This window comes from Macrobrachium nipponense, chromosome 14, assembly GCF_015104395.2.
Source record: "Macrobrachium nipponense isolate FS-2020 chromosome 14, ASM1510439v2, whole genome shotgun sequence".
Classification (NCBI taxonomy): domain Eukaryota; kingdom Metazoa; phylum Arthropoda; class Malacostraca; order Decapoda; family Palaemonidae; genus Macrobrachium; species Macrobrachium nipponense.
In genome coordinates, this window is record NC_087207.1 from 26769639 (window position 1) to 26793534 (window position 23896).

Sequence of the window (23896 nt, forward strand, 5' to 3'; positions counted from 1 at the left end):
AATACATACTTCTGCTCCGTTTTGGCCGAGCCGGGAATCGTACTTCGGACCACCGGATTGGCAGCCGAACGCGAAAACCACTTTTCCAGCGAGGAATAGTAACCCGGAAAAAAGGTGATATATCTGAGAGGACATTGAGGTGTTAACTTTAAAAAACATGAACCTTGTATGAGAGACGAATATTTTATCATCCATTTTTCATATAATTATTAGGTTCCAGGAAATTATATCACTTTCGTTGCATCATGTGTACCCATTAAAATGCTGTTAAGTCAACCAATATTATTCAACATTTATATCTCAGTACCGGGGCTGTTTTGTAGAATTACCCCATCAGGCCGACCAGGTAGGGATCCGGCCCCATAGTTTAGGTTAGTCCAGGTCATGTTGCAGCTTCTGCTGCATAATCATGTGTCATAAATTTGGTTATTTTTGCTGTTGAACCACATGAGCAATGGATTATTTTCGACTTATGTGATTTAAGATTTTCCTACCTTTAAGACTAATGAGGCTTCCCTCAGTCCCAAAAAAACCATGTTTCCTACTGTTGGATTGATTGACTGATTGTGTATTTTATCTGGCGTTACAACATCTGGGTAATTGACATCGAAATAAATTAAATAGAAAAAATTAAATTTTTGATAAATTTCATATAGAAATATCTATAAATATATGAAAATTTTGTTCATATATATAGGTTCTTACATAAACAATCTATGTATAATTTAAATTTGGTCAAGGAGGCCCGCCTCCCTCATAAAAATATATAACTGCTCTATATTACAATCCTTTCCAAGAATTGTAGCTAGGATAAAATTACCTACTCTGTCACGACCCCAAGACAGGAACCTATGTCTGAAATTCCCAAGTCTGGGACATTCAACCAGCAAATGTCTCACAGTCAAGGGCCACAGTACAGTTCTCGCAAAACGGAGGATTTTCACGAGACATCAAGAACCCATGGGTGTCTTGTATGTCCAATCCTCAATCTGCACAACATCGTTTCTTGTCTCCTTGGCATATACGGATATGACCAAGGAGACACTGATGACGTGATACTACGCATTTTTTTTTATTGTTTAAAATATCCTCCCACTGGGACTGCCAACATTTTTTAATTCTCTGACCTACTAGAGGATACAAATCCCGATATGGTAGTAGGCATACTGTTGGATAAAGTATTGGAAAACATACATATGAATATGTAGTTTGCACCAACAGTAATGGTAAAATATGCTTCAAATATAAGATAATTAGTCAGAAATATAAATTTGTCTGTATAGGGGTGGGGGTGGGGAGCCTGTTATCCACATTTCAGCATTCAGGTTGTGAATTTGAAAGTGATATATTTTCCCTTGTGAGCCACCCCTTTTTAACGAAATAGGCCTAATGGTGTAAAATATAAATCCAAAGGCATATTCGTAATGTATATGCAATAATGTCATGCAGTCTGGATATTGACATATGCCATAGAAATCATTAAATGCATCACACAATTGGGCACTTCAAATTGATGTGTCGCACATAATCACGCTCAAAATTCACAACACATCAGTCAAGCTGAAGCACATATATTACGGAATGCAAGATATCAAGTTACATATAGGCTAAACCCTCACTGAAACAATAAAAAACTCAGAGACGATCCAGTTGTAGTTTCCTCGTTACCTCAGCATCAGAAGTACCTACTCTCACGTGGGGAATGGATTGTGTGGGCTACGGAAACAGTCACAATTGACCGTTGACTAACGTATCTGCCCCGAGATGAGGCTGATGTGCTGAGACCAGATAACTAGGCCTAGATAACGTTGGGATAACTACGATAACACATTTCGGCTAGCGATTTTTTTCCCTCTGTAAATCTTGCCTTGATTTTTCTTGGCATTTTGCTGGGGGTGTTTTACCTCGGCTTTTAAATTTAAGGAGTTCATTTTATCCATATAAGTAGTGTAACCTTTATATATTGGACTACGTTCACAAAGATTAAAAAACGAAATTATTGACGGAAAACGAGAATGATGTATTGTTTTAAGCTTCGCTGGTAATGCGGAATTAACTGATATTTTCAGATGTATTTACAAAAATAAGTATAAAGAGGAGATTCGGTCTATATATATATATATATATATATATATATATATATATATATATATATATATATATATATACATATATTATGAAAAATATGCAAGAGATTAGAAAGATGAATCAGTGTTGCCATTACTTATTTTTACACCAACATAATCTTTTTCTAACTTTCAATAAGCACAGAATGTTAATAAGAAATGTCCATAATGTACTTGATATTTTATCAGTATCATACTACTATAGAAGATAATTTCAGTCGTATTTTATTTAATATAAGCGTATGCTTGCTCACTCAAGAATCTTGGGGCACAAGATTCTCCCTCGTAGGGGAACAGCCAAGAGCCTCCCAATAAGCAACCTGAAATACACCGCTTAGTGATAAATTTTGACCTCGAAACTCTTGTAGAAACATCCGGCACTGGAAGGTCCCTTCTGTTCTTGCGCGTGAAATGATTGATGATCCGTGATTGACGGCGCCAGAGGTTTTCTGAGCAGTGATTTTTGTTTTGTTTAGCGTGTTATATTTTTATTTTGCCTTTCAGGATTTTTAGTGTGAGTTATATTTTATTTTCACGTCGAGGATTTAAAAACGATTTTATTTATAATACAGGGCAGGGATCTGTTCTCGTGATTACAACTGGAGTCAGAATTGTGCAAATATTGCTTTAAGTTGCCTAAATCGTCTGCCTCGCCAGGAATTCGAACCCCGTACCTCTTGCTGGTGAGGCGAGTGTTCTAACCACTGTGATATTATGTGTATACGAAAAGTGTGACTACACTTGAGCTTACATACGGCATACTGGTATGTGAGGATGAGATGCGTGTGTATTTGATACTGCTTTGAGGAACCACTCACTGAATATACAAGTCTGTCCTAATATATTTGTCATTTTGAAAGTGTTATTAAAACTTTGCCATTTATAGCCCTTGGCTTATGACGTCATCCTTGTCTGGTATAATTTCTTAAATATCTATTATTTAATACTGTCATTTAATAATTGCCTTTCAACAGCTTTTCTAGGATAAAAAAAATGGAGGTACAAAACCACATCATGTCAGACTTTTTTTTTTTTACAGTACCACATCATGTCAGACATTTTTCATTTTTACAAAACCACATCATATCACTTTTTTTTACAAAAACCACATCATGTCAGATTTTTTTTCTTTTTTTACAAAACCACATCATGCCACAGTCCTTTTTTTTCTTTTTACAAAACCATGTCAGACTTCTATTTTTTCATTGACCTTTTTTTGTTTTTGTTTACAAAACTGTATGTCAGATTTCCTTTTTTTTTTTTTTTTTTACAAAACAACATTTTTTCTTTTATGAATCCACATCATGTCACAGACGAAGTTCATTCCTTTCAAGAGACTGAAAATGTATGAACAAGTGCTCTCACAGCATCGTGTTATATTTTCTCCGGCCTTGGATAGGTATAAGGGTTTTTGGGTGAAAATTCCTGAAGTGTCCACATTGAAAATATTGACATCGATAAAAAAAAACCCTCATTTCTTTCCTTTATTTTGTATTTACTGGATATTGGGTCTTTCTAGTTATAAAAAATAACATTTTCGTAATGTTTTTAAAGTACACAAAAAAAATACAAGTTACAAAATGTCTTTTAGAAATACACTCATAAAAAAAATACCATTTACAAAATGTTTTTAGAAGTAGACCCAGACTTACACTGGGGCCAGTGTCTCCATAGATAAAAATGCACGGTGTGTCGTGTTTGATCTTAGGAAAAGATTGATTACAGCAGGTCTAAAACTGTACAGAATACTTTGCTGACACAAAAGCTTTCAAAATCGTTCCTTTCAGACTGTCAACAGTTAACGGTGAAGACACTTAACATTTTTTGTCCGCTAACAGAAGTCGGTTATATTACAGAAATACAAATAAACTTCACTTTAAGTAATTTGTTAATCTGTTATTCGTTTAGGTCAAAACCAAAATTCCTCGTTCTTGGTGCAATTAAAATGGAGTTTGGACGGGAGGTTTGTATGCTCAGGTGAAAGTGTGTTAATGAGTTAATGATATTTATATATATAGATATAGATATATACGTGTGTATATATGTTAATAAAAACACAGACATTATCTACAGCTGCTTTTTGGATGAAAGAAGAGAACTGATCTGATGGTAATGAGTTAAGAATTTTGACATTTATACTTTTTTATTTATTTGTTTTTTTATGGTAGACCTCGTCCTTGATATACTAAATATATAGTCTTCATTCCTGTTATCTCTGTGAACTTACTAGTCTCTTCTAACAGGGTTGACAATTTATCTGATGTTAATAATAATATTTAGGGTGTATATATGTAATACAAACATACAACACACACGCACGCAGTACATATATATAAGTAAATAGATAGTGCATTTGTAAATGGTAGAGCATAAGTGTATGCATTTGTTTATTACTAGCTTACGATAAGTAGAGAGGCACACATAAGGACAGACAGACACAGGGTAAAGTTCAACTTTCACTCGTCCATAAAAAAAAATAAATAAAATAAAAATAGAATCGAACGACAAAAACAAAAGAGGGTAACGTAACAAACGCAGCGATCCCGACCCAAAACAAAAAGCTGGGAATGACTTTTGGTTTTCTGTCCCTCAGAATCTGTGCTTCGTGTGACCAACTTCCTCTTTTCTGCCGATGTGCTGGGATTTACTTGTTCGCGAATGTGACTCATATATATATATATATATATATATATATATATATATATATATATATATATATATATATGTATATATATATATATATATATATTATATAAACACACACACAGACACACACACACACACATATATATTATATACTATATATAATATATATATATATATCATAATATATATATATATATATATATATATATATATATATGTGTGTGTGTGTGTGTGTGTGTGTGTATGTATGTATATATAGACATACCTCGCTCTAAATAGTGGATATGTAGACGCCAGAGAAACTTTGATATTTACTGGAAATTTTTTTTAGTAAAAATTAAATCCATTACTTTGTATGCTGGTTTATATTTGTATAGATATTATATTTATTTTATAATATATATTATGTTACATATTAAATTGTAGATATATAGACACCATAGAAACTAAAATTCTATCTAGAACTGGGCAGTACTATATATGCTAGTTATATTTATACATATTATATATTATATAAATTATATATTATAAAAAATTAGATTACATATTAGATTGTGGATGTAAAGACGCCCATAGAAACTTTAAATTTCTCTCTAGAACAGGGGATTACTTTGTATGCTGGTTTATATTTTTGAGGGAACATTTGCAAAGTTATGGAAAATGTTTTTCGTCCATTACTTATCACATAAGTTGATAATTAAGTTCTGTGCGTGCGATGTGTAATTTGTGATTTATTATTCTTATATATTCTGAACATTTTTTGTAGATTCATAAAGATAAAGGAAATCATGAGATGTTTGAGCAAATGGTCATCGTTTTGTGCCTGAGATTTTTAAACAAGATGCATATTTTCCTCAGGCCCACTTTTATTTGTGTTAATGGTTTTAAAAGTTAAAACGCAAACGAATATCTGATGCTTTAAATAATCATGACTGATTTTTTATCGTTTCTTCTAAGGAATAGAATATACCCGTCCATTTATATTAAATTTCCTTTCACGTTCATTATTTATAACTGCTCCCATTCCTTTAACTATACCTCCGTTCCTATTCTCTTCCTTCCGTCTTACTTTCCAATCTGGATTCAAGAGTGCAACTGTTACACCTTTCAAACCTCTCTACTTCCAGTTTTCATTTCAGCGTTGAATGGCCTCCTCATCACAGGTTCCCTAGCGCTTGGTCTTTGGCTAAATGCTATATTTTTTGTCTATTCTACATGTTTTGTTAAGATCTCTATATTTTTATCTTTTTATTTTGGTGCTGGTAAAGTCACGTGGTTATCATTAACCAAAATAACGGATAAAACTTTCATTTTTCGAACTTTTAAAAATAGAAAAAAAGATAAAAGAATGACCCTGCACCAAGTTACTGCAAAATCTTCAAAAATTGTTTTGATTTTCATATTAAAATGAAAAGATACTTCTTCAGACCGCCGTCTTTGGCCTACGACTAATCTAACAATTGGTACCTATGTATTCTTTAACATCTTTAACATCACTGACAAACAACTTTTAACATTCATGTGACTACGACTATTTTTTAGAGTGAGCCGCATTGCGCACTCGATCAGTGCTTTAGGAAACACGAAATAACTAATTATTGCAAACTTTTGCAATTGCAGGAAACGAGGACGGTCGTTGACAGTTCTGCTACCTATTTCAATGGAGACCGTGGTAATGGGATCCCTGCCCCATTATCGTCGTAAAATAATGTTAAGTAGAAAAGTATTTTAGTTTTATTTATGAAAGTTACTGGTAAATGTTAATGTGTGTGTCTGCATGCGTATGTGTATGAGAGAGAGAGAGAGAGAGAGAGAGAGAGAGAGAGAGAGAGAGAGAGAGTTACAAGGATTAGGATGTCTCAAAACTTGTTAGTCCATCCGAGGGGACATCGTGTGTTCACTTATATATAGGAGCTGGGTTTACTGTTCATTCAGTGTCCTAATGATTTTGTCTAGCTTTCTTTTAAACTTCCACACTGTTGCTGTTTACAACTTCTGGTGGTAGTTTATACCACGCGTCACATATCTTGTATGTGAAGAAGTTCCCACAATGGGATGTGTTATATCTCTTCAGCTCTACTTTCCATCCATTATTTCTTGTCTGGTTTTCGTTTAACGTAAATAGGTTTCTGTCTTCTTTTGTTAGTTGTCCGAGAGAGAGAGAGAGAGAGAGAGAGAGAGAGAGAGAGAGGCTTTGCGATTTCGTGTGTTCTGTTGATGTTCTTCATTAAACTGGGAAAATCCCGAGTTTCAGCTAAATATAAATTCTTATTTATGTTTATCTTTTGATTTGTCGAATTAACCGGATTCGTCGCTATAACTGGTGCACTTTCATTAATACCGGTAAATATGTACCACCAGAACTAAATTGACTATTTGATTATTTGTGAGGTAGTCCAGATATACCTGCCGACCCGAATTACAAAAATACTTGGTCTTTTTAAAGACTGAGGTTTACAATGGCAATTTTTCTCGCTTTTTTAGTTGTGTTTCCTTCATTTCGTTGCTCAATTGAAATGTCTAAATGCAGGTATTTATAGGATTCAAACAAGGTGATATTGACTTCAGATAAGATTCTTGTTGAATGTGAGTAAAATCTGATATGTAAATTAACCCTTTCCATTTTATCACCGCTTGTAAGGACCGCACTCCTTACCATTTGAATTTTTGATGTTGCCGTAGTGTCACCTGAATTCTGACTGACAAGAGAACGTCTATCGGTTGAGCACCACGTAAAAAGATGTAAATATATGTAAAATAGACTGTATCAAATATTATGCTGTAAACTACAATTCCCCAGTATTTAAAAAAAAGTAAGATCAAAATTTAAAGTTTTCAGTGTATATATATATATATATATATATATATACACTGAAAACTTTATGATCTACTATATATATATATATATATAATATATATATATATATATACACTGACTAAAAACTTTAAATTTTGATCTTACTTTTTTTTAAATACTGGGGAATTGTAGTTTACAGCATAATATTTGATACAGCCTATTTTACATATATTTACATCTTTTTACGTGGTGCTCAACCGATAGACGTTCTCTTGTCAGTCAGAATTCAGGTGACAAGAAAACACATCAAAAATACAAATGGTAAGGATTGCTGTCCTTCCAAGCGGTGATAAAATGGAAAGGCTTAATTTACACCCCGCCAGATTTTACTCACATTCAAAGAGAATCTAATTTGAAGTCTATATTAACTTGTTTGAATTCTATAAAACCTGCATTTAGACATTTCAATTGAGCAACGAAATGTAGGAAACACAACTAACAAAGCGAGAAAAATTGCCATTGTAAACCTCAGTCTTTAAGAAGACCATGTATTCTTGTAATTCGGGTCGGCAGATATATCTGGACTACCTATATATATATATATATATATATATATATATATATAGATATATATATATAATATATATATATATATATATATATATTATATATATATATCAAAATATTAAATGTAAAAGTATTGCGCCCAAGGTCACCGTAAGTCAGCAACTTCTCGGAAGGAAACGAGTTCAGACGACAGAACAGAGCAAGAAAGGGAGACAATGGGTGACATACACACACACCATAAATCATCTCTTTGTCTGGGTTTATCAAGAGTGCCTCAGCCATATTGAAAAGCCGCAAATCACGTCAACTCAGGTGTGAATGCTGCTGCTCAAGCCTTCGAGTTTTGCCAGAACAACCGCAAAGGAAGGCGACAGGAAACCCGTCGACATTTAAGACATCAAAAAGAGAGAGAGAGAAATAAATTCAAAAATGACTGAAAAGCTGGCGAAAATCGAAACGTCAGAGAGAGAGAGAGAGAGAGAGAGAGAGATGAAACTGACAGGAAGCCCGTCGAAAATCGAGAAGTCAAAACGAGACGTCTGAGAGAGAGAGAGAGAGAGAGAGAGAGAGATGGGTAGGAGAGAGAAGAGAGAGAGAGAGAGAGAAAGAGATAGATAGAGAGAGAGAGAGAAAAAGATGAAAATCGAGAAGTCAAAACGAGACGTCTGAGAGAGAGAGAGAGAGAGAGAGAGAGAGAGAGAGAGAGAGAGAGCGAAGGGGGAAATTTGTCGAAAATGGAGACGTCAAAACAAGCCCGCGGGAGACTGGAAATGGAGAGCGGAAGTCGCGGAGAATGGTTACCGGAACTAGTTACGATCGGCTGGATCGATATGAGAGCAGCGATGAATCCGAGCGTAGAAGCCATGACCCGTTTTTCCGCTCTGGTTTGTCTATTGGTAAACAATCGGCGGGACTGAGCCAATGGGAAGCAGCTCGCGTGATGACGTCACAGATGCTGTGCCCTTATGCTGGAAAAGGATCGTATAAAGCTGCGATTTTGTGTAATATCCAGCATCAGTGCTCGTAACTGCCGTTCAGGTGATACATACTTAGTTGTTCGCTGAAGTACTTCTGGTATGTATGAAAAGTGAATGTTGGATTACTTTAGACTTGCTTTTTTCTTGCCATTGTTTGTATTCCGAAAATAGACCAGACAAAACGATCAGAATTTTACTGATAAAACTACAAATTCGGATTTTATGAGGGATTGGGTTGCAGGCAGCCATACGCGGCCGAAACAAAAATTCTTAAGAAAACTACTTTGTGAAGATTTGCGACATATTGATATTCAGGAAGTAACTTGTAAAAAATAAATATTTTTATCAGCGCTGAATTGATCATAATTTATTTTTTCCTGCAATTTCTTACTCTTACTTGGGAAGTTGGCCGTTTCTTTGCAAAAACCACGACAATTTTAAAGATAAGTTTATCCTACGTTGTTTAGGAAATGCCTCAGGGTAACTTACTAGTCATTTATATTTTAGAACTTAGTAACTATACAGAACCCCCCAAAAAATATAAATGATTAGAGATACGTTGATTCTGTAGTCCGTACACAAGCTAACCGGATTTCCTAGTCCCCAGAATGCACATCAGATCTAGCAGTTAAACATGATTATGTATTTGTTCGGCGTGCAACCAACATCCTACTATAATGGGCGTAATGTCTGTCTGTCTGTCTGTCATTCAATTACGGCCAAACGGCTGGTCAGATGGGCATGAAACTTGGCAGGGTTATGGTGGGGACCCCTAAGATGGTTTGTAATGGGGTTTCATCCGACCTACCCCACTCTTTTGTAGGGGGTGGGGGTGAGAAGGGATTCCCTGAAACGAGGCTGGTTATTCCCGTAGACTTAGTTACTTTACGATTTTTTATACATAATTTCTGTACAACTTCCCCGGAGAAAGTCTCGAATATTTCCGCTCGGACACAATCGGACACAATAGAAGATGAAAATTATCATCAATATCCGCAAGATTTTTTGAATAACTTAAATCCATCGGGATTGCCAGTGCGCAAAATAACGTTGAAGAAGTACTGCCCGGTAATGTTGCTTCGGAATTTCGATCCTGCCAATGGACATAATAAAAAGGAAACTGACAAGTTTTTACTTTCTACTCTTTTTTGGAAGACACAGGATCATAGGAGCATTTATCAGTAGCCATAACGCACTGACATACAAGTTGCGTCTTTGCAGTAACATAATGAAAAGAAAGATACTTTATTATTCGTATCACCGTGCAAAGTAATTGACAAAGAAACGAACCAATCAAGATCCCTGTTCCGTTAAATGAAAGTCACCGACAAGAGAGAGAGAGAGAGAGAGAGAGAGAGAGAGAGAGAGAGAGAGAGAAACATTTAACGACATTAATGCACTACAATTTTATAATTTTATCTTGCTATCAAAAAATGAGAGAGAGAAAGAGAGAGGAGATAATTTGTGATTTGAGAGCTAAGTAATCCGATAATCCCATCACCGACTTCGTTACTTGACTTACATAGAGAGAGAGAGAGATAGAGAGAGAGAGAGAGAGAATCATTAAAAGAGGGTAAACAATAATGAATACGAACTTCTTTACGTTCATTGATCGTCCCTTCACTTACTTTAAAAGAGAGAGAGAGAGAGAGAGAGAATATCATTAAAAGAGGGGAAACAACAATGAATAAGAATTTCTCTGCGTTCAGTGACCGTCCCTTGAATTACATTACGAGAGAGAGAGAGAGAGAGAGAGAGAGAGACTATTCGTGTAATCGCCCTTATTTTAATATTGCTGAACAAATAGTACATATAAATTTTTCACTTCTGCACCCGTATTTTATCACCCATCGTAGATGGGTAAGTTTGCTAGTATGAATAAAGTCTTTAACTGATGTAACAAGAAACTTTGTCAGAATCAACTACTACTACTACTACTACTACTACTACTACTACTACTACTAATAATAATAATAATAATAATAATAATAATAATAATAATAATAATAATAATAATAATATATGAAGGGAGTAGATCCTCGTTTACACAAGTTCTTTTTAAAAAATGGCTGTATAAGTTGAATTGATGAAGTAATTTCAATTTGATGCTACCATTCTTTTCAACAGAATAATAATAATAATAATAATTAAAAATAATAATAATAATAATAATAATTAATAATAATAATGATAATTATAAAATAATAATAATAATAATAATAATAATAACTAATAATAATAATAATAATAATAATAATGATCAACGCCGGAAATATGATAAAAGCCATAAACACATGGGCAGTGCCAGTAATCAGATACAGCGCAGGAATAGTGAATGGACGAAGGCAGAACTCCGCAGCATAGATCAGAAAACCAGGAAACATATGACAATACACAAAGCACTACACCCAAGAGCAAATACGGACAGACTATACATAATACGAAAGGAAGGAGGGAGAGGACTACTAAGTATAGAGGACTGCGTCAACATCGAAAACAGAGCACTGGGGCAATATCTGAAAACCAGTGAAGTCGAGTGGCTAAAGAGTGCATGGGAAGAAGGACTAATAAAAGCAGACGAAGACCCAGAAATATACAGAGACAGGAGAAAGACACAAAGAACAGAGGACTGGCACAACAAACCAATGCACGGACAATACATGAGACAGACTAAAGAACTAGCCAGCGATGACAATTGGCAATGGCTACAGAGGGGAGAGCTAAAGAAGGAAACTGAAGGAATGATAACAGCGGCACAAGATCAGGCCCTAAGAACCAGATATGTTCAAAGTACGATAGACGGAAATAACATCTCTCCCATATGTAGGAAGTGCAATACGAAAAGTGAAACCATAAACCACATAGCAAGTGAATGCCCGGCACTTGCACAGAACCAGTACAAAAAGAGGCATGATTCAGTAGCAAAAGCCCTCCACTGGAGCCTGTGCAAGAAACATCAGCTACCGTGCAGTAATAAGTGGTACGAGCACCAAAAAAAACCTGAAGGAGTGATAGAAAACCGATCACGCAAAGATTCCTCTGGGACTATGGTATCAGAACGGATAGGGTGATACGTGCAAACAGACCAGACGTGACGTTGATTGACAAGGTCAAGAAGAAAGTATCACTCATTGATGTCGCAATACCATGGGACACCAGAGTTGAAGAGAAAGAGAGGGAAAAATTGGATAAGTATCAAGATCTGAAAATAGAAATAAGAAGGATATGGGATATGCCAGTGGAAATCGTACCCATAATCATAGGAGCACTAGGTACGATCCCAAGATCCCTGAAAAGGAATCTAGAAAAAACTAGAGGCTGAAGTAGCTCCGGGCCTCATGCAGAAGAGTGTGATCTGGAAACGGCACACATAGTAAGAAGAGTGATGGACTCCTAAGGAGGCAGGATGCAACCCGGAACCCCACACTATAAATACCACCCAGTCGAATTGGAGGACTGTGATAGAGCAAAAAAAAAAAAAAAAAAAAAAAAAAAAAAAAAAAAAAAAAAAAAATAATAATAATAATAATAATAATAATAATAATAATTCGCAATCATTTCAATACTGCTTGATGAAGCTGTCATATGTTCGGTGTATATTTGCTTGAGTTTTTCTTCAAGGGAAAGCACCTATGTGTATGGTTTCAAGAGTTATATATCGTAACCAGATGTTCATGAAGCGTGAGATACCTTACTTTAAAAAGCACTTTTATATAACCAGTGTCTTTTATATTTGTATAATATCGTGGAGAAGGACATAGTATTGAGAAATACTCAGAGTGGTGTCCAGGGGTGGCTCGTTTGGTGGTAGGGTTGGGCAGCCAGTTAGCCCCCTCCATATCAGTGTTCATTTTGAGTTGGTAAAAAATGGACGGTATTTGTCGTTTAAAATTGTATGGATTGTTTTCACTCTAATGAAATTAGCTATTTTTTTACTTCCACTTACAGCTTGCCACTTTTGTATTTTTTTCATATAAATAAACTATAATCTTTATTTTCTTGGCATTATAAAATACCATAAGGGAAAAATATTGTTTTTGTATAAGAATAACCGTAAAAACTTGGTTTTTGTATGTAACATTTCCTGTAGGATATCTATTGTATCTAGTTCGACTTGGTCAAAATGACTAAGATGGTCAAAATTGTCTCAACCTCCCTCGATCAGATGGTCCTCAATCCATCCCTGATGGTGTCCTAAAACAAAAGTTTGAGTTTGCAGTAAGTTAATCACCTCATTTAACTTCTGGATCTGTCCATCTTGCTGTCCAGCCACTCTATCTCCGTCTTTTCACTATCTTAAGCTCTAAATGGCTGAAGGTTCCCAAGTGCTTGGAGTAATATGCTAAATTTTGTGAGTCATTCAAAAGGATTAAGAACAATTTACAAATCGGATGATAGCGCATCAAAAGGTGGTAATTCTGTTCCAATTGAAGATAATACTTGCAAAGATACATTATTATGTACGAATTAGAAATATTTCAAAGGTATATTGCAACACTTAGAGTCAGTGCGTGGAATGAGAAAGGAAATTAAAAATATGAATGCAACGATCCCAGTGCATTTTCCTATGGAACCTCTCTCTCTCTCTTTCTCCCTCTCTCTCTTTTTAAGGAAGTAAAAGCTTAGTACCTAGACATATACATTTTTACAGGTCTCTCTCTCTCTAAGGAAGTGAAAAGCTTAGTACCTAGACATAACATTTTTACATATCTCTCTCTCTCTCTCTCTCTCTCCAAGGAAGTGAAAAGACTAGTACCTAGACGTATACATTTATTTTACAGGAAATTACAAGATGTTGGTACTCCTGTTACTATCTGTTCTGTCTGTGATGGCCACAGCCACGCCTTATGGGGCCCATTGGAACCAGCCGAGTTATGGAGGCAAGGTAAGACTGGCTGCAGCCAGTTTAGGTGAGATCTGCATTTAATTATATGTCTCTCTATGTAACTCTATAATATATATATATATATATATAATATATATATATATTTATATATATTATGTATGTATAAAGAACATCCAGTACATTAGAATACTTTATCATAAAAGCCTACTGATGTCATCTTACGAAAAGGCAGTAAGAAATTGAATTGCCAACATTCCATATGTACAGTACCTTTTTTATGGTTAATCTGGTATGATAAATCACTAAAAGCGCATGAATGAAGGAATCATGTTCAGCTTTAGGCTCTTAGATTTCTTATTTATTTATTTTTTTTGTCACCGCTGTTGAACTGACAAATATGTGTTACTTCCTCTATATTTTGGTTACAAAGATGTCAGTGTTAAGAAAATATCATATTCATCTATTCTTCGATAAAAGATGAACCAGGATTCATATGGAGTTGTACGAACAGATGGCATGCATTTCATGAAAGGAAATTTGTTGTTCCCCGTAGGTGCTGCCAGTGCACCTCACACATTGCACTGCAGGCATTACTTAAGGGTATTTGCGACATCCCTGTGGCCCCTAGCTGCAACCTCTTTTATTCCTTTTACTGTACCTCCATTTATATTCTCATTCTTCCATCTAATTTTACACCCTCTCCTAACAATTGTTTCAACATTATTTTGAGTGTTAAAATAATGACCTTATAGGTCCCAGGGCTTGGCCTTTGTTCTAAATTTTATATTTCAGTTCATTTAAAGAAAGTTGAAATGAGTATTGTTGTTTATTCATGGTAGCTACGTCTTTGTTATCATCATGAATCCTATCAGAAATAGGTTGCAGTAATATAACCCAGTGTCCATATTTTATTTTTTTAATTGATAAAAATAATGAATCTAATAACTAATACCAATGTTTTTGTTGTATGCTGTTATTTAATGGTCAAGGGGGGATGCAATACCAACGTTCACCATATCACCAAGATTGTAGAAGCTACAACTACAACCACAACTACGGCAACAGTTACTCAGGCTGCTTCTACAACTACTGTGACTCAGGTAAGATAAGGTCTCCAGTGCACCTCATGTTGTGCACAGTATACATCACTACAGCGGGTTTGTAGCGTCCCTTCGGCCCCTAGCTATACACCCCCCTTTTTTTTATTCATTTACTTTACTTACCTCTGTTCCCTCTTCATTTCTTCCGTCTTGCTGTCCATGATCTTTATTACTCCTTAGAGCAACTGGGATTTTCTCGGAAGTTCCACCTTTAGATCTTTGTATTACATACATATCCTATATTTTCTGGATCTGTCCAACTACTCCAACTCCCTGATTCCAATCCTGATAAAGCCTTATAGTGTCCCAATGCTTGGGTTAGACAGCTTAAATTTCATAAAATCAGAAGCAGATTTCAGTAAGCCTAGTGGCCTTCCAATCAATTGGGTTGTACTCTCCATTTGTACTGATCTTCTGTTTTGAATTATGCGTGAAAGTACTTCATTATATCTTAATTTTTTTGGGGGTAGCCTACAGTACTTTATAATGCCATTTCCCCAGTAGCTTTCAGTCTCAACGACAACCGCAACAACAACAACAACGGCTACTGCAGCCACTGCAACTGTTACTAACACAGTTACTTCTGTTTCGACTGCTACAACAACCACGACAGCAACTACTACAACTACCGCTACTCTTGTATCGGCAACAACGACCACTACCACGGCCACACAGACAACTACTGCTACTGTGACTACTTCAGTGACCACTACGCAAACGATTACCTCTGTTTCAACCACAACTAAGGTAAATATAGATATGAATATTGCTAAATGCACATTCTCGCAAATTATGGACTCATCAGTAATGACAAATTATTAGCCATTCAAAAGTTAATCAATAGATATCTTCATTAGCTAACATTACACTACCTAAAGTCTCTATCACACAGGAGTGGCCTAGATCTCCCCTGTTGCATTCTTGGCTAGGTAAAGAATGCACTATGTGCATTTTACCCTGCTAAGTTTTTTACAATTACCATAAAATGACATTGCAAACATAATTCAATTGATTATCATGATAAACTTGAATGATTATGAGACGGGACCATCATTCTTTCATTAACTCATTCATAGACCTTATTTTGAATTAATTATCCTGATTTCATAGGAAATTTTGTCTAAAAATCTGTAACATTATGACAAAAGTAGTAGTCGAGAAATGAAAGTAAAGTGGACAGTAAATGAAATGTACTATATCTAACATGAACACCAGAAGGCCTGATGCGCTTAATGTTGTAGGTTGTTTTCATGAAGATATGTAAGGTCACATTTAAACTTTCCTTTTTTTATATATTTCCTTAACAATTACTAATTTTTTGTGTACAGTGACAGAAACCATGTCCAGGAAGAAACTACTGATGAAAACAGTATACGTAGTACTGTATTGACAAGTGAAGTTTTGGCACAAAAGTAATATACCTAGTACATTGTAAATCGGTTTTAGCGTAAGTCGTAATTCCCTATTAGAAAAGGAGAAGTATCCATCATTCTCTGATCTTAATGCCATTAAAAAAATATCAATTTACTTGTATTCTGTGTGTGATTTTTGCCAGACAAACACGGTTATCGAGAAGAGCGGCACCACCACAACGACCGTCACTAATGTTAAGACTACAACTACAACCACAAGCGTTACGCCTACTCAAACAGTCACCGTTACAGTTTCTACCGTTGAGGGATATGATCCTTGCTACATAGGTAAGCATGTTTAAGAAACAAAAATAGAAAAAAAATTAAATCCTTAAGCAAGCCTTGAGGTCATTCTTGTATGTTTGGTTTACAGTTAGTACTTGGTCAGTTTTTCTAGTAGGGGCTTGAAACTATTCATGTTAATATAGTTGGTTGGATTAGATTAAACTAGCTTATGCCAGCTCAAAGGTAATTGCAGTAAGGTGCGACAAGGATTAAGAAACCTTGTGTGTAAATCTCTAGATGCTTCAACAGACATGATAGGTAGTTACGTACAGTGTATTTATGCCATGTCTGCAAACTATTTACAAGGTCTACACATTTCGTACCTTATAGTATTTGCTCAAGCAAGTAGCCTATGTCTAGCAGCCATTTATGGAGGTCATCATACAGAGTTGATTACGTACTGATAATTAAGGGTAAAATTTGACTTTAAACCGTTGCATTGCATCACATTTTGGGCTTGAAAATATCATTTTCCTGTATTATTTTGTGCTTCGAATGCTTCTGATATTCGTTCCGTTCACTGTAGTCTTATAAACCACCAATAACACTCCCATGGACACACATTGTTCAGTACCAGCCCTATTGAAATGATTGGTGAAACTTGAACAAAAGGCAGTAACTATTTTGGTAACAGTAATTTTGCAATAGATTTGAGCTGTGAGTTGCATACAAATTGTGTTACTACTGAGGTTTAAGATCAATGCGTGAAAACTCTAATATCCAATAATGGGTTGAAGTGAAATACCAATACCAAACTAAGCTTCTTACTGTTTGTAGATGTTTTGTAATTTTTAAAAAAGGTAGAAGTGTCTGAAAGATATTTACACTATAAGAACTTATAATTCATTAGTGACATTGACTTTACATGATTGATGTTTGTAAGAATAAGAGAGTACAATAGGATAGGTTTGTGAGAAGGGGCTAAGATTCTCATGTATAGGAGGAATTGGAGTGACAATTGAGTTTTATAGGAGAATGTGAATAGCATTACATGTTTGAAGATACTGAAGTGAAATAAGGTCATAGGTAGTGGTCAAAATACATGAACACAGTCATCCAAAGTAGTAAGTGTAATGAGACCCAGGTCAAATTTCAACATTCATAGGGCTCTCCTGAAGGATTGTGATCAAGAGGTGAAACTGGAGCAGAGTAAAGTCTCGGAAGTTGTACAGCTGGAAGGGAAGAGACTAGATGAAATGGATGAAAAATGAAAGGCAGAAAGATATGCATAATGAAAGGATTAGTAAAGTAAAAAGGGGTAGGTTGCCTCAAGTGCTGATCAAAACACTAAGGCAAGAGGTTGTAGACACATGAGAATATGGCTAAGGTAGACAAACACAATAAAAGAAGGGGAAAATTAAAATTTATGGGTGATTTTGAAATTGAGCAAATGCTTCAGGGAGAAAAAATTGTTGGAGGGAAGTGAATGCAGAGAAATTCTAATGATTTTATAATAAAATATGCAAATTAAGAGATACTTTTGCAGAGGACAGCCTTGTGGTGATGAAGTGAGCATTTTACAAAGGGATTATAAATATATAAGGTAGACGATAGAGATATGTACGTAGCACATTAATGAACACAGAATAGACTTATGTTGAAGCTGTAAGGAGAGCTGTTAAAAAGTTGTAGGCATGAAGAGTTAAAGGGATTGAAAGGGAGATGCTGCAGTATGGTGGTGATTGTGATTGATTGGGTGAGGAGGGTGTGCAAGGCACTGCATATTTGAGGAATGGAAATAATGAAGGCATAGCATTACCAAGTAGTATACCTAGCAGAGACAAATGATCTTGATAAAGTTGATTAGAAAGCAATTAAGAAGATACGTATAGCATTGGAGTTATATGTTGTGAACAATTAAAAGTTTTCTGATAAAAGCCAAGTGGTTGGTAGATATAGATGAGAAAGGGTTCTTTGTGATGTAAGGGTCTAAGAAAGGAGTCTCTTAGAAGTAAGTGTGTCCTAGATGAGGTTGTATTATGTCTTCAAGGATGCTTGATATTTTTATATGTGGAACAAGGAGAGAAGTCAAGTACAAGACAGATTTAAGTACCAATTTATAGGATATAATTATTATTAAAAATAAGCTAGGATTTATAGAAAACAAACCTAAAGTAATTAACTTGAAAATTAAGTTCCACAGAAGGGATAACTTTATGTGAATAAATGAAAAATTAGTGAAAAATATAGTAAATGAATTTTAAATGATGACTAAGCAGTCATATATAAAGCATACATTATATAACTCAAGTTGCTTTACTAAGACAATTGTACATGGTACCCAGAAGGAGTAATACAGGCTCTTTCAGACTTAGGCTTATCAGCATCAATGCGACTGTCTTAAGGACTGCCGGAGTTTAACGGAAAAGTAATTAATGATTTCTGGTACAGAGTATAGATGCTGATGCTTTGCAAAGCAATTAGTATGTGCAAGTTCTTGGGGTCCATGTGCTAAGGTAGTCTTAGAAGTTCTTGGTCGAAACAGAGATTAAAGTAGGCCAAACAAAATATGTACTGTACCACTTGGTGATTGCCTAAATCATAGTAACCAATGGTTGGGGAAAGGCCACAGTCACTGTAAGCAATCTTGTCTGAGAAAGATGAACACTTTTGGAGGCATGAAAGCAATATTCCAACAGTGTGGTAAAATGTTACTGTATATGAAAAGATGCTTAAGAACATATTGAGATACCTTGGGCACATGAAGTAAATGAAAGGTGATTGGTTGAGAAATGTGTATCATTTAAGTCTTTTGGTGAATAAGCAGAGTGACGTGAGAAATTGCCAGCTCAAAAGTGGAAGAGGTGCTACAACTAAAAGGCCTTCATATTCATGGAGCACAAAAAAGAATTTCTGAAAGATTTAAGAGTGTATGTATGCAGATAAACTCATATTGAGCAAATTCTTTGTACATAGTGTTCATACTTGATTTAGTGACAGTGTTTCTTCTCTTTCTATGTAGGCTACTCATATTTGTTGTAAGTTATGCACACATACTTGATAGACATTAAAATTCTTATTTACTGATGCCATCACACACCAAAATACAGTAATAATTAATTTGGCCCTTTTTTTCTTTGTTATAGACCCCCGCCAAGGCTCCAATTTAAGAAGTGACAGTACGCCTAGTAAAGTGATAACCTCCAGCGGGACCAAGGGTTGGAAATGGTCATCTTAAAGATGCCAAAGAAATGGGCAGTAAGTCAGTAATCACCACTCAGCAGGATAAACAGGAAGCACTACAAAAAATGGAATGATTTGTCAGCTGCACCAGGACTGGGAGAATACATTCCTCGCATATCCTAACTTCCACCAGATGTCGCTCAGAGAACCAAAGTTGATTTTGCTGGATATATGTAAGACTTAGCACCATTCTTTATGGCAAAAGCTAATTATTTGCCTATTTTCAATTTTCTTTTATAACTTAAGGGTAGAAATTAGTCAGTAGTTTTGATAATTAACACAAGTTTGCCTTTGAGCAACTGGAATATATACATATAATTACATGTACTTAGTGGTTTTCCTCTATAAATATAGCTAGCTGAGATTTGTAACACAACTGTATCATCAGAACCTGAAGCAGAGGCATCAAATTTAATCTGATTCCTCAAATATGAAATAAGGAGAAAGGAAAGATGGATATTGAGAGCTTTCAGTGGAAACCTAATGTAGAAGAAGTCTAATTATTCATTATGTTTGAGGCTAGCCTCGTTAAATACTCTCTTCATTATACAATGTTTTGTTTGTCAAGTATAAGCCTATTTAATGAATAAAATTACTTCCATTGCCATTGATATTATGACCAAAATGTATTCTCCTTCAAATAAATTTCCAGTCATATGTATTAACATAAATGCAACCACCACCTAGAGCATTCCTATAAAAGAATATTACTGCAGTATACAGGGTATTGCAACTACTGTGCATGCAAAACATGGACAACGCAACCAATTCTCTTCCACCAATTTTTATTCATGTCACTAATGTAGTACTATTATTATTGTATTCAGTAGATGCAACCTATTCATATGGAACAAGCCCACAGAGGCCATTAACTTGAAATTCAAGCTTCCAAAGAATATGGCGCTCATTAGGAAGGAGTAGTACGAGGAAGTAAAGGGAAATACAGAAATTAGTTCTCATTAAAAAGAAAAAATAAGTTAAAAAATTGATAAAATGTATTAAAATGCAGGATGAGTAGAATTAGGGTAGTAATGCATCACTTCTGAAGTTCCAATTGCACAACATCCTCTGGAAGGCTGTTCCACAGTTCAACAGGGAGGCACATTTACTGCATTTTAGTGCTGCTGTTCAGCAAATGACAAACAAGAGGCCATCTGTCAATGGTCCAAGTCATAACTGCTGCTACTATTAGGAAACAGAAACCTACCACCATGAACCACTTTATCTAAAAAAAGATAAATCTCTGGCAGAAGCCAACATCCACACCAGATAACAGTATTCCAGTAAAGGAAAGACAAATTACCTATAACAAGTTGCATTGATTTTATCACTAACTATATAAATATTTTAGGCATGACGAGCAATAACTACTTTTGTGTGGCATTTGCTGAAACTTTCATTAAATGTTTCTCAGACGCCTCATATGTGGTTGGGGAGCACACTTGGAAGATCTCTTAACATCAGAGATCACCAAGACAAACAGCTTCATATCAACATCCTGGAGCTGCTCGCCTAAGGTGTACGGCTGCAAAGAGGTGTGTGGGTCTGGCCTCCCACCTTCACTTTTATACCCTTCTAAGGGACGGTTTGCAAACAGTCACATGCTTTTTTGTTTGTATGGTGTTTTTACGTTGCATGGAACCAGTGGTTATTCAGCAACGGGACCAACGGCTTTATGTGACTTCTGAACCACGTCGAGAGTGAACTTCTATCACCAGAAATACACAATCTCTAACCCTTCAGTGGAATGCCCGAGAATCAAACTCGCGGCCACCGAAGTGGCAGGCCAAGACCATACCGATCACGCCACTGAGGCGCTACACAGTCACATGCTGGATGGGCGTGCTTACAAATTTTAGATAAAGTGATTCATGGTGGTAGGTTTCTGTCAATAATCTAGCTCTTTTTGGATTAAAAGATGCAACTCCTATCCTCTCTCTAGCAGGGGAAAGAAACTGACAATGAACAGATCCGTTTGTTTTGTTTTGTTTGTTTGTATGGTGTTTTTACGTTGCATGGAACCAGTGGTTATTCAGCAACGGGACCAACGGCTTTACGTGACTTCCGAACCACGTCGAGAGTGAACTTCTATCACCAGAAATACACATCTCTGACCCCTTCAATGGCATGGTCGAGAATCGAACTCGCGGCCACCGAGGTGGCAGGTAAAGACCATACCAACCACGCATTTGGTTGTCTTCAGTTGTATTGTCCCCGACAATATGGGTTCATCCAAGCTTATATTCAAATCAATGACGTTACCTTCCATTTATTCGAAGGCCCAGAAGTCTGGCAGTTGAACATCACATATGCTCAACAGATCAGAGGCATGAGTCTCCTTTCTTTCTTTGTACATGACCAGGAAAGAGGACCAAGGTGAGACAAACTACCAGTCAGTTCATAGATTTTCTCTGAATCATCCCACTAAGAGTAAGTCTCCCATATGTAAAGACCAAAGGTTTGTATATTTGCAGGAACAAATGACTTTTTTAATTTGCTATTTTCCTAACATACAAACATGAGGTCTTTATGTAAGTGGCCTTCTGCTTCCGGGGCTAAAAGGTAAAGTGAATTCTGTACCATCTGGATGGAAAGGATTCCTCCCCTTCTGTTAGTAGCCAACTACCAATATCCACTTTGTTTTAAGTTAAATGGCTGACTCCAGCTTGGGCTGAAAATAAATCCGTTTTGTAAAGACCTCAGGTTTGAATGTTAGGAAAAATGCAAATTACTTAAAAATTTTTTTTATATATTTTGATGCTTTATTTTTATAGGAAACACTTTCATCATAGTATTAGTTGTGATGGCTGTGATATCAACCAAATAAAACTGCTTATAGTTGACACAGAAACTGGCAAGGCAGGTGACCTGATTGTCCTGGATTCTTGATCGTTTGGTTTGGTTGGTTTTTACATTGCATGGAACCAGAGGTTATTCAGCACCGGGACCAACGGCTTTACGTGGCTTCTGAACCACATTGAGAGTGAACTTCTATCACCAGAAATACACATCTCTGACACCTCATTGGAATGCCCGAGAATCGAACTCGCGGCCACCGATGTGGTAGCCCAACACCATACCAACCGTGTCACTGAGGCACTTTTGGCCCTGAGAAAGCCAAATGATCAGACTTCTGCTGTATATGCCTTCCCATCACGAGCTGCTATTATAGTTTTTCTTTTTTCCCCAGCCATTGTTACCATTTTTATAAATTTTATACTCCAGACACTTTATACAGCTATTTATAAATTTTCTTTGCTGCTGTGTTTTTTCTTTCTTACAAATCATTCCATAGCAAAGTGGTGTTAGGCATGCCTTCCCTGATAGACAATGTTGTGTATTTATGATAATAAGATGTAGTAATACAGCTTCTCCATTTATATCTTAAATATTGTTTAGCTTCCTTATTATTATTACTATAAAGGATTAGTTTATCCAGACCTCTGAGCCTAATAAAGGCTCTTCTCTGGGTCACCCTTTTTGTTCTTATCCAGAAACATAAAATCTTGAACATGTTTTTGTCAGCTTGTCCCTTCATGGAGTTTAATGTGAAATAAGGTTCTTCACTCTTCTGTCCCTCACTCTGCCTAATGCCTATCAGGTTTAGGTCTTCATCCATCTCCTTCATGATCTGCTAGATCTTAATCTGTTTACTTTGATATCTACTACTTTTGACCAACTGTTCCTGTCTAGCTGCAGCATGGATGGAATGGAGAGATATAACTGCACTACTAGTGGAGAGTAAAGTTATGATGGATACATAAAGCCTGCAGTATTGTACAGAGCAGAAACATGGGTATTGACAAGGAGAATGTAGATTAGATTAAGATTCATGGCTGGGAAGATTGTACTGCAAATGAGACTGAAAAAAAAATTTCAGGTTCAGTGTTTGGACATAAGGGATGAGGAACAGTTGGTGAGAAAAGCAGATGTGGATGTAGTAAGACAAAGGCATAG

The 23896-nt window shown here is 35.9% G+C and overlaps 1 protein-coding gene across 1 annotated transcript; it reads left to right on the plus strand.

Annotated features, from left to right (window-relative positions):
- The first annotated feature begins 9146 nt into the window (after positions 1-9146).
- On the plus strand, positions 9147-20542 carry LOC135226079 (uncharacterized). Its single transcript, XM_064265542.1, has 6 exons — positions 9147-9210; positions 13895-13998; positions 14949-15059; positions 15564-15806; positions 16615-16759; positions 19843-20542. The coding sequence occupies exons 2-6, from the start codon at positions 13906-13908 to the stop codon at positions 19932-19934; spliced, it is 684 nt and encodes a 227-aa protein (XP_064121612.1). The 5' UTR covers positions 9147-9210; positions 13895-13905; the 3' UTR covers positions 19935-20542.
- Positions 20543-23896: the final 3354 nt, after the last annotated feature.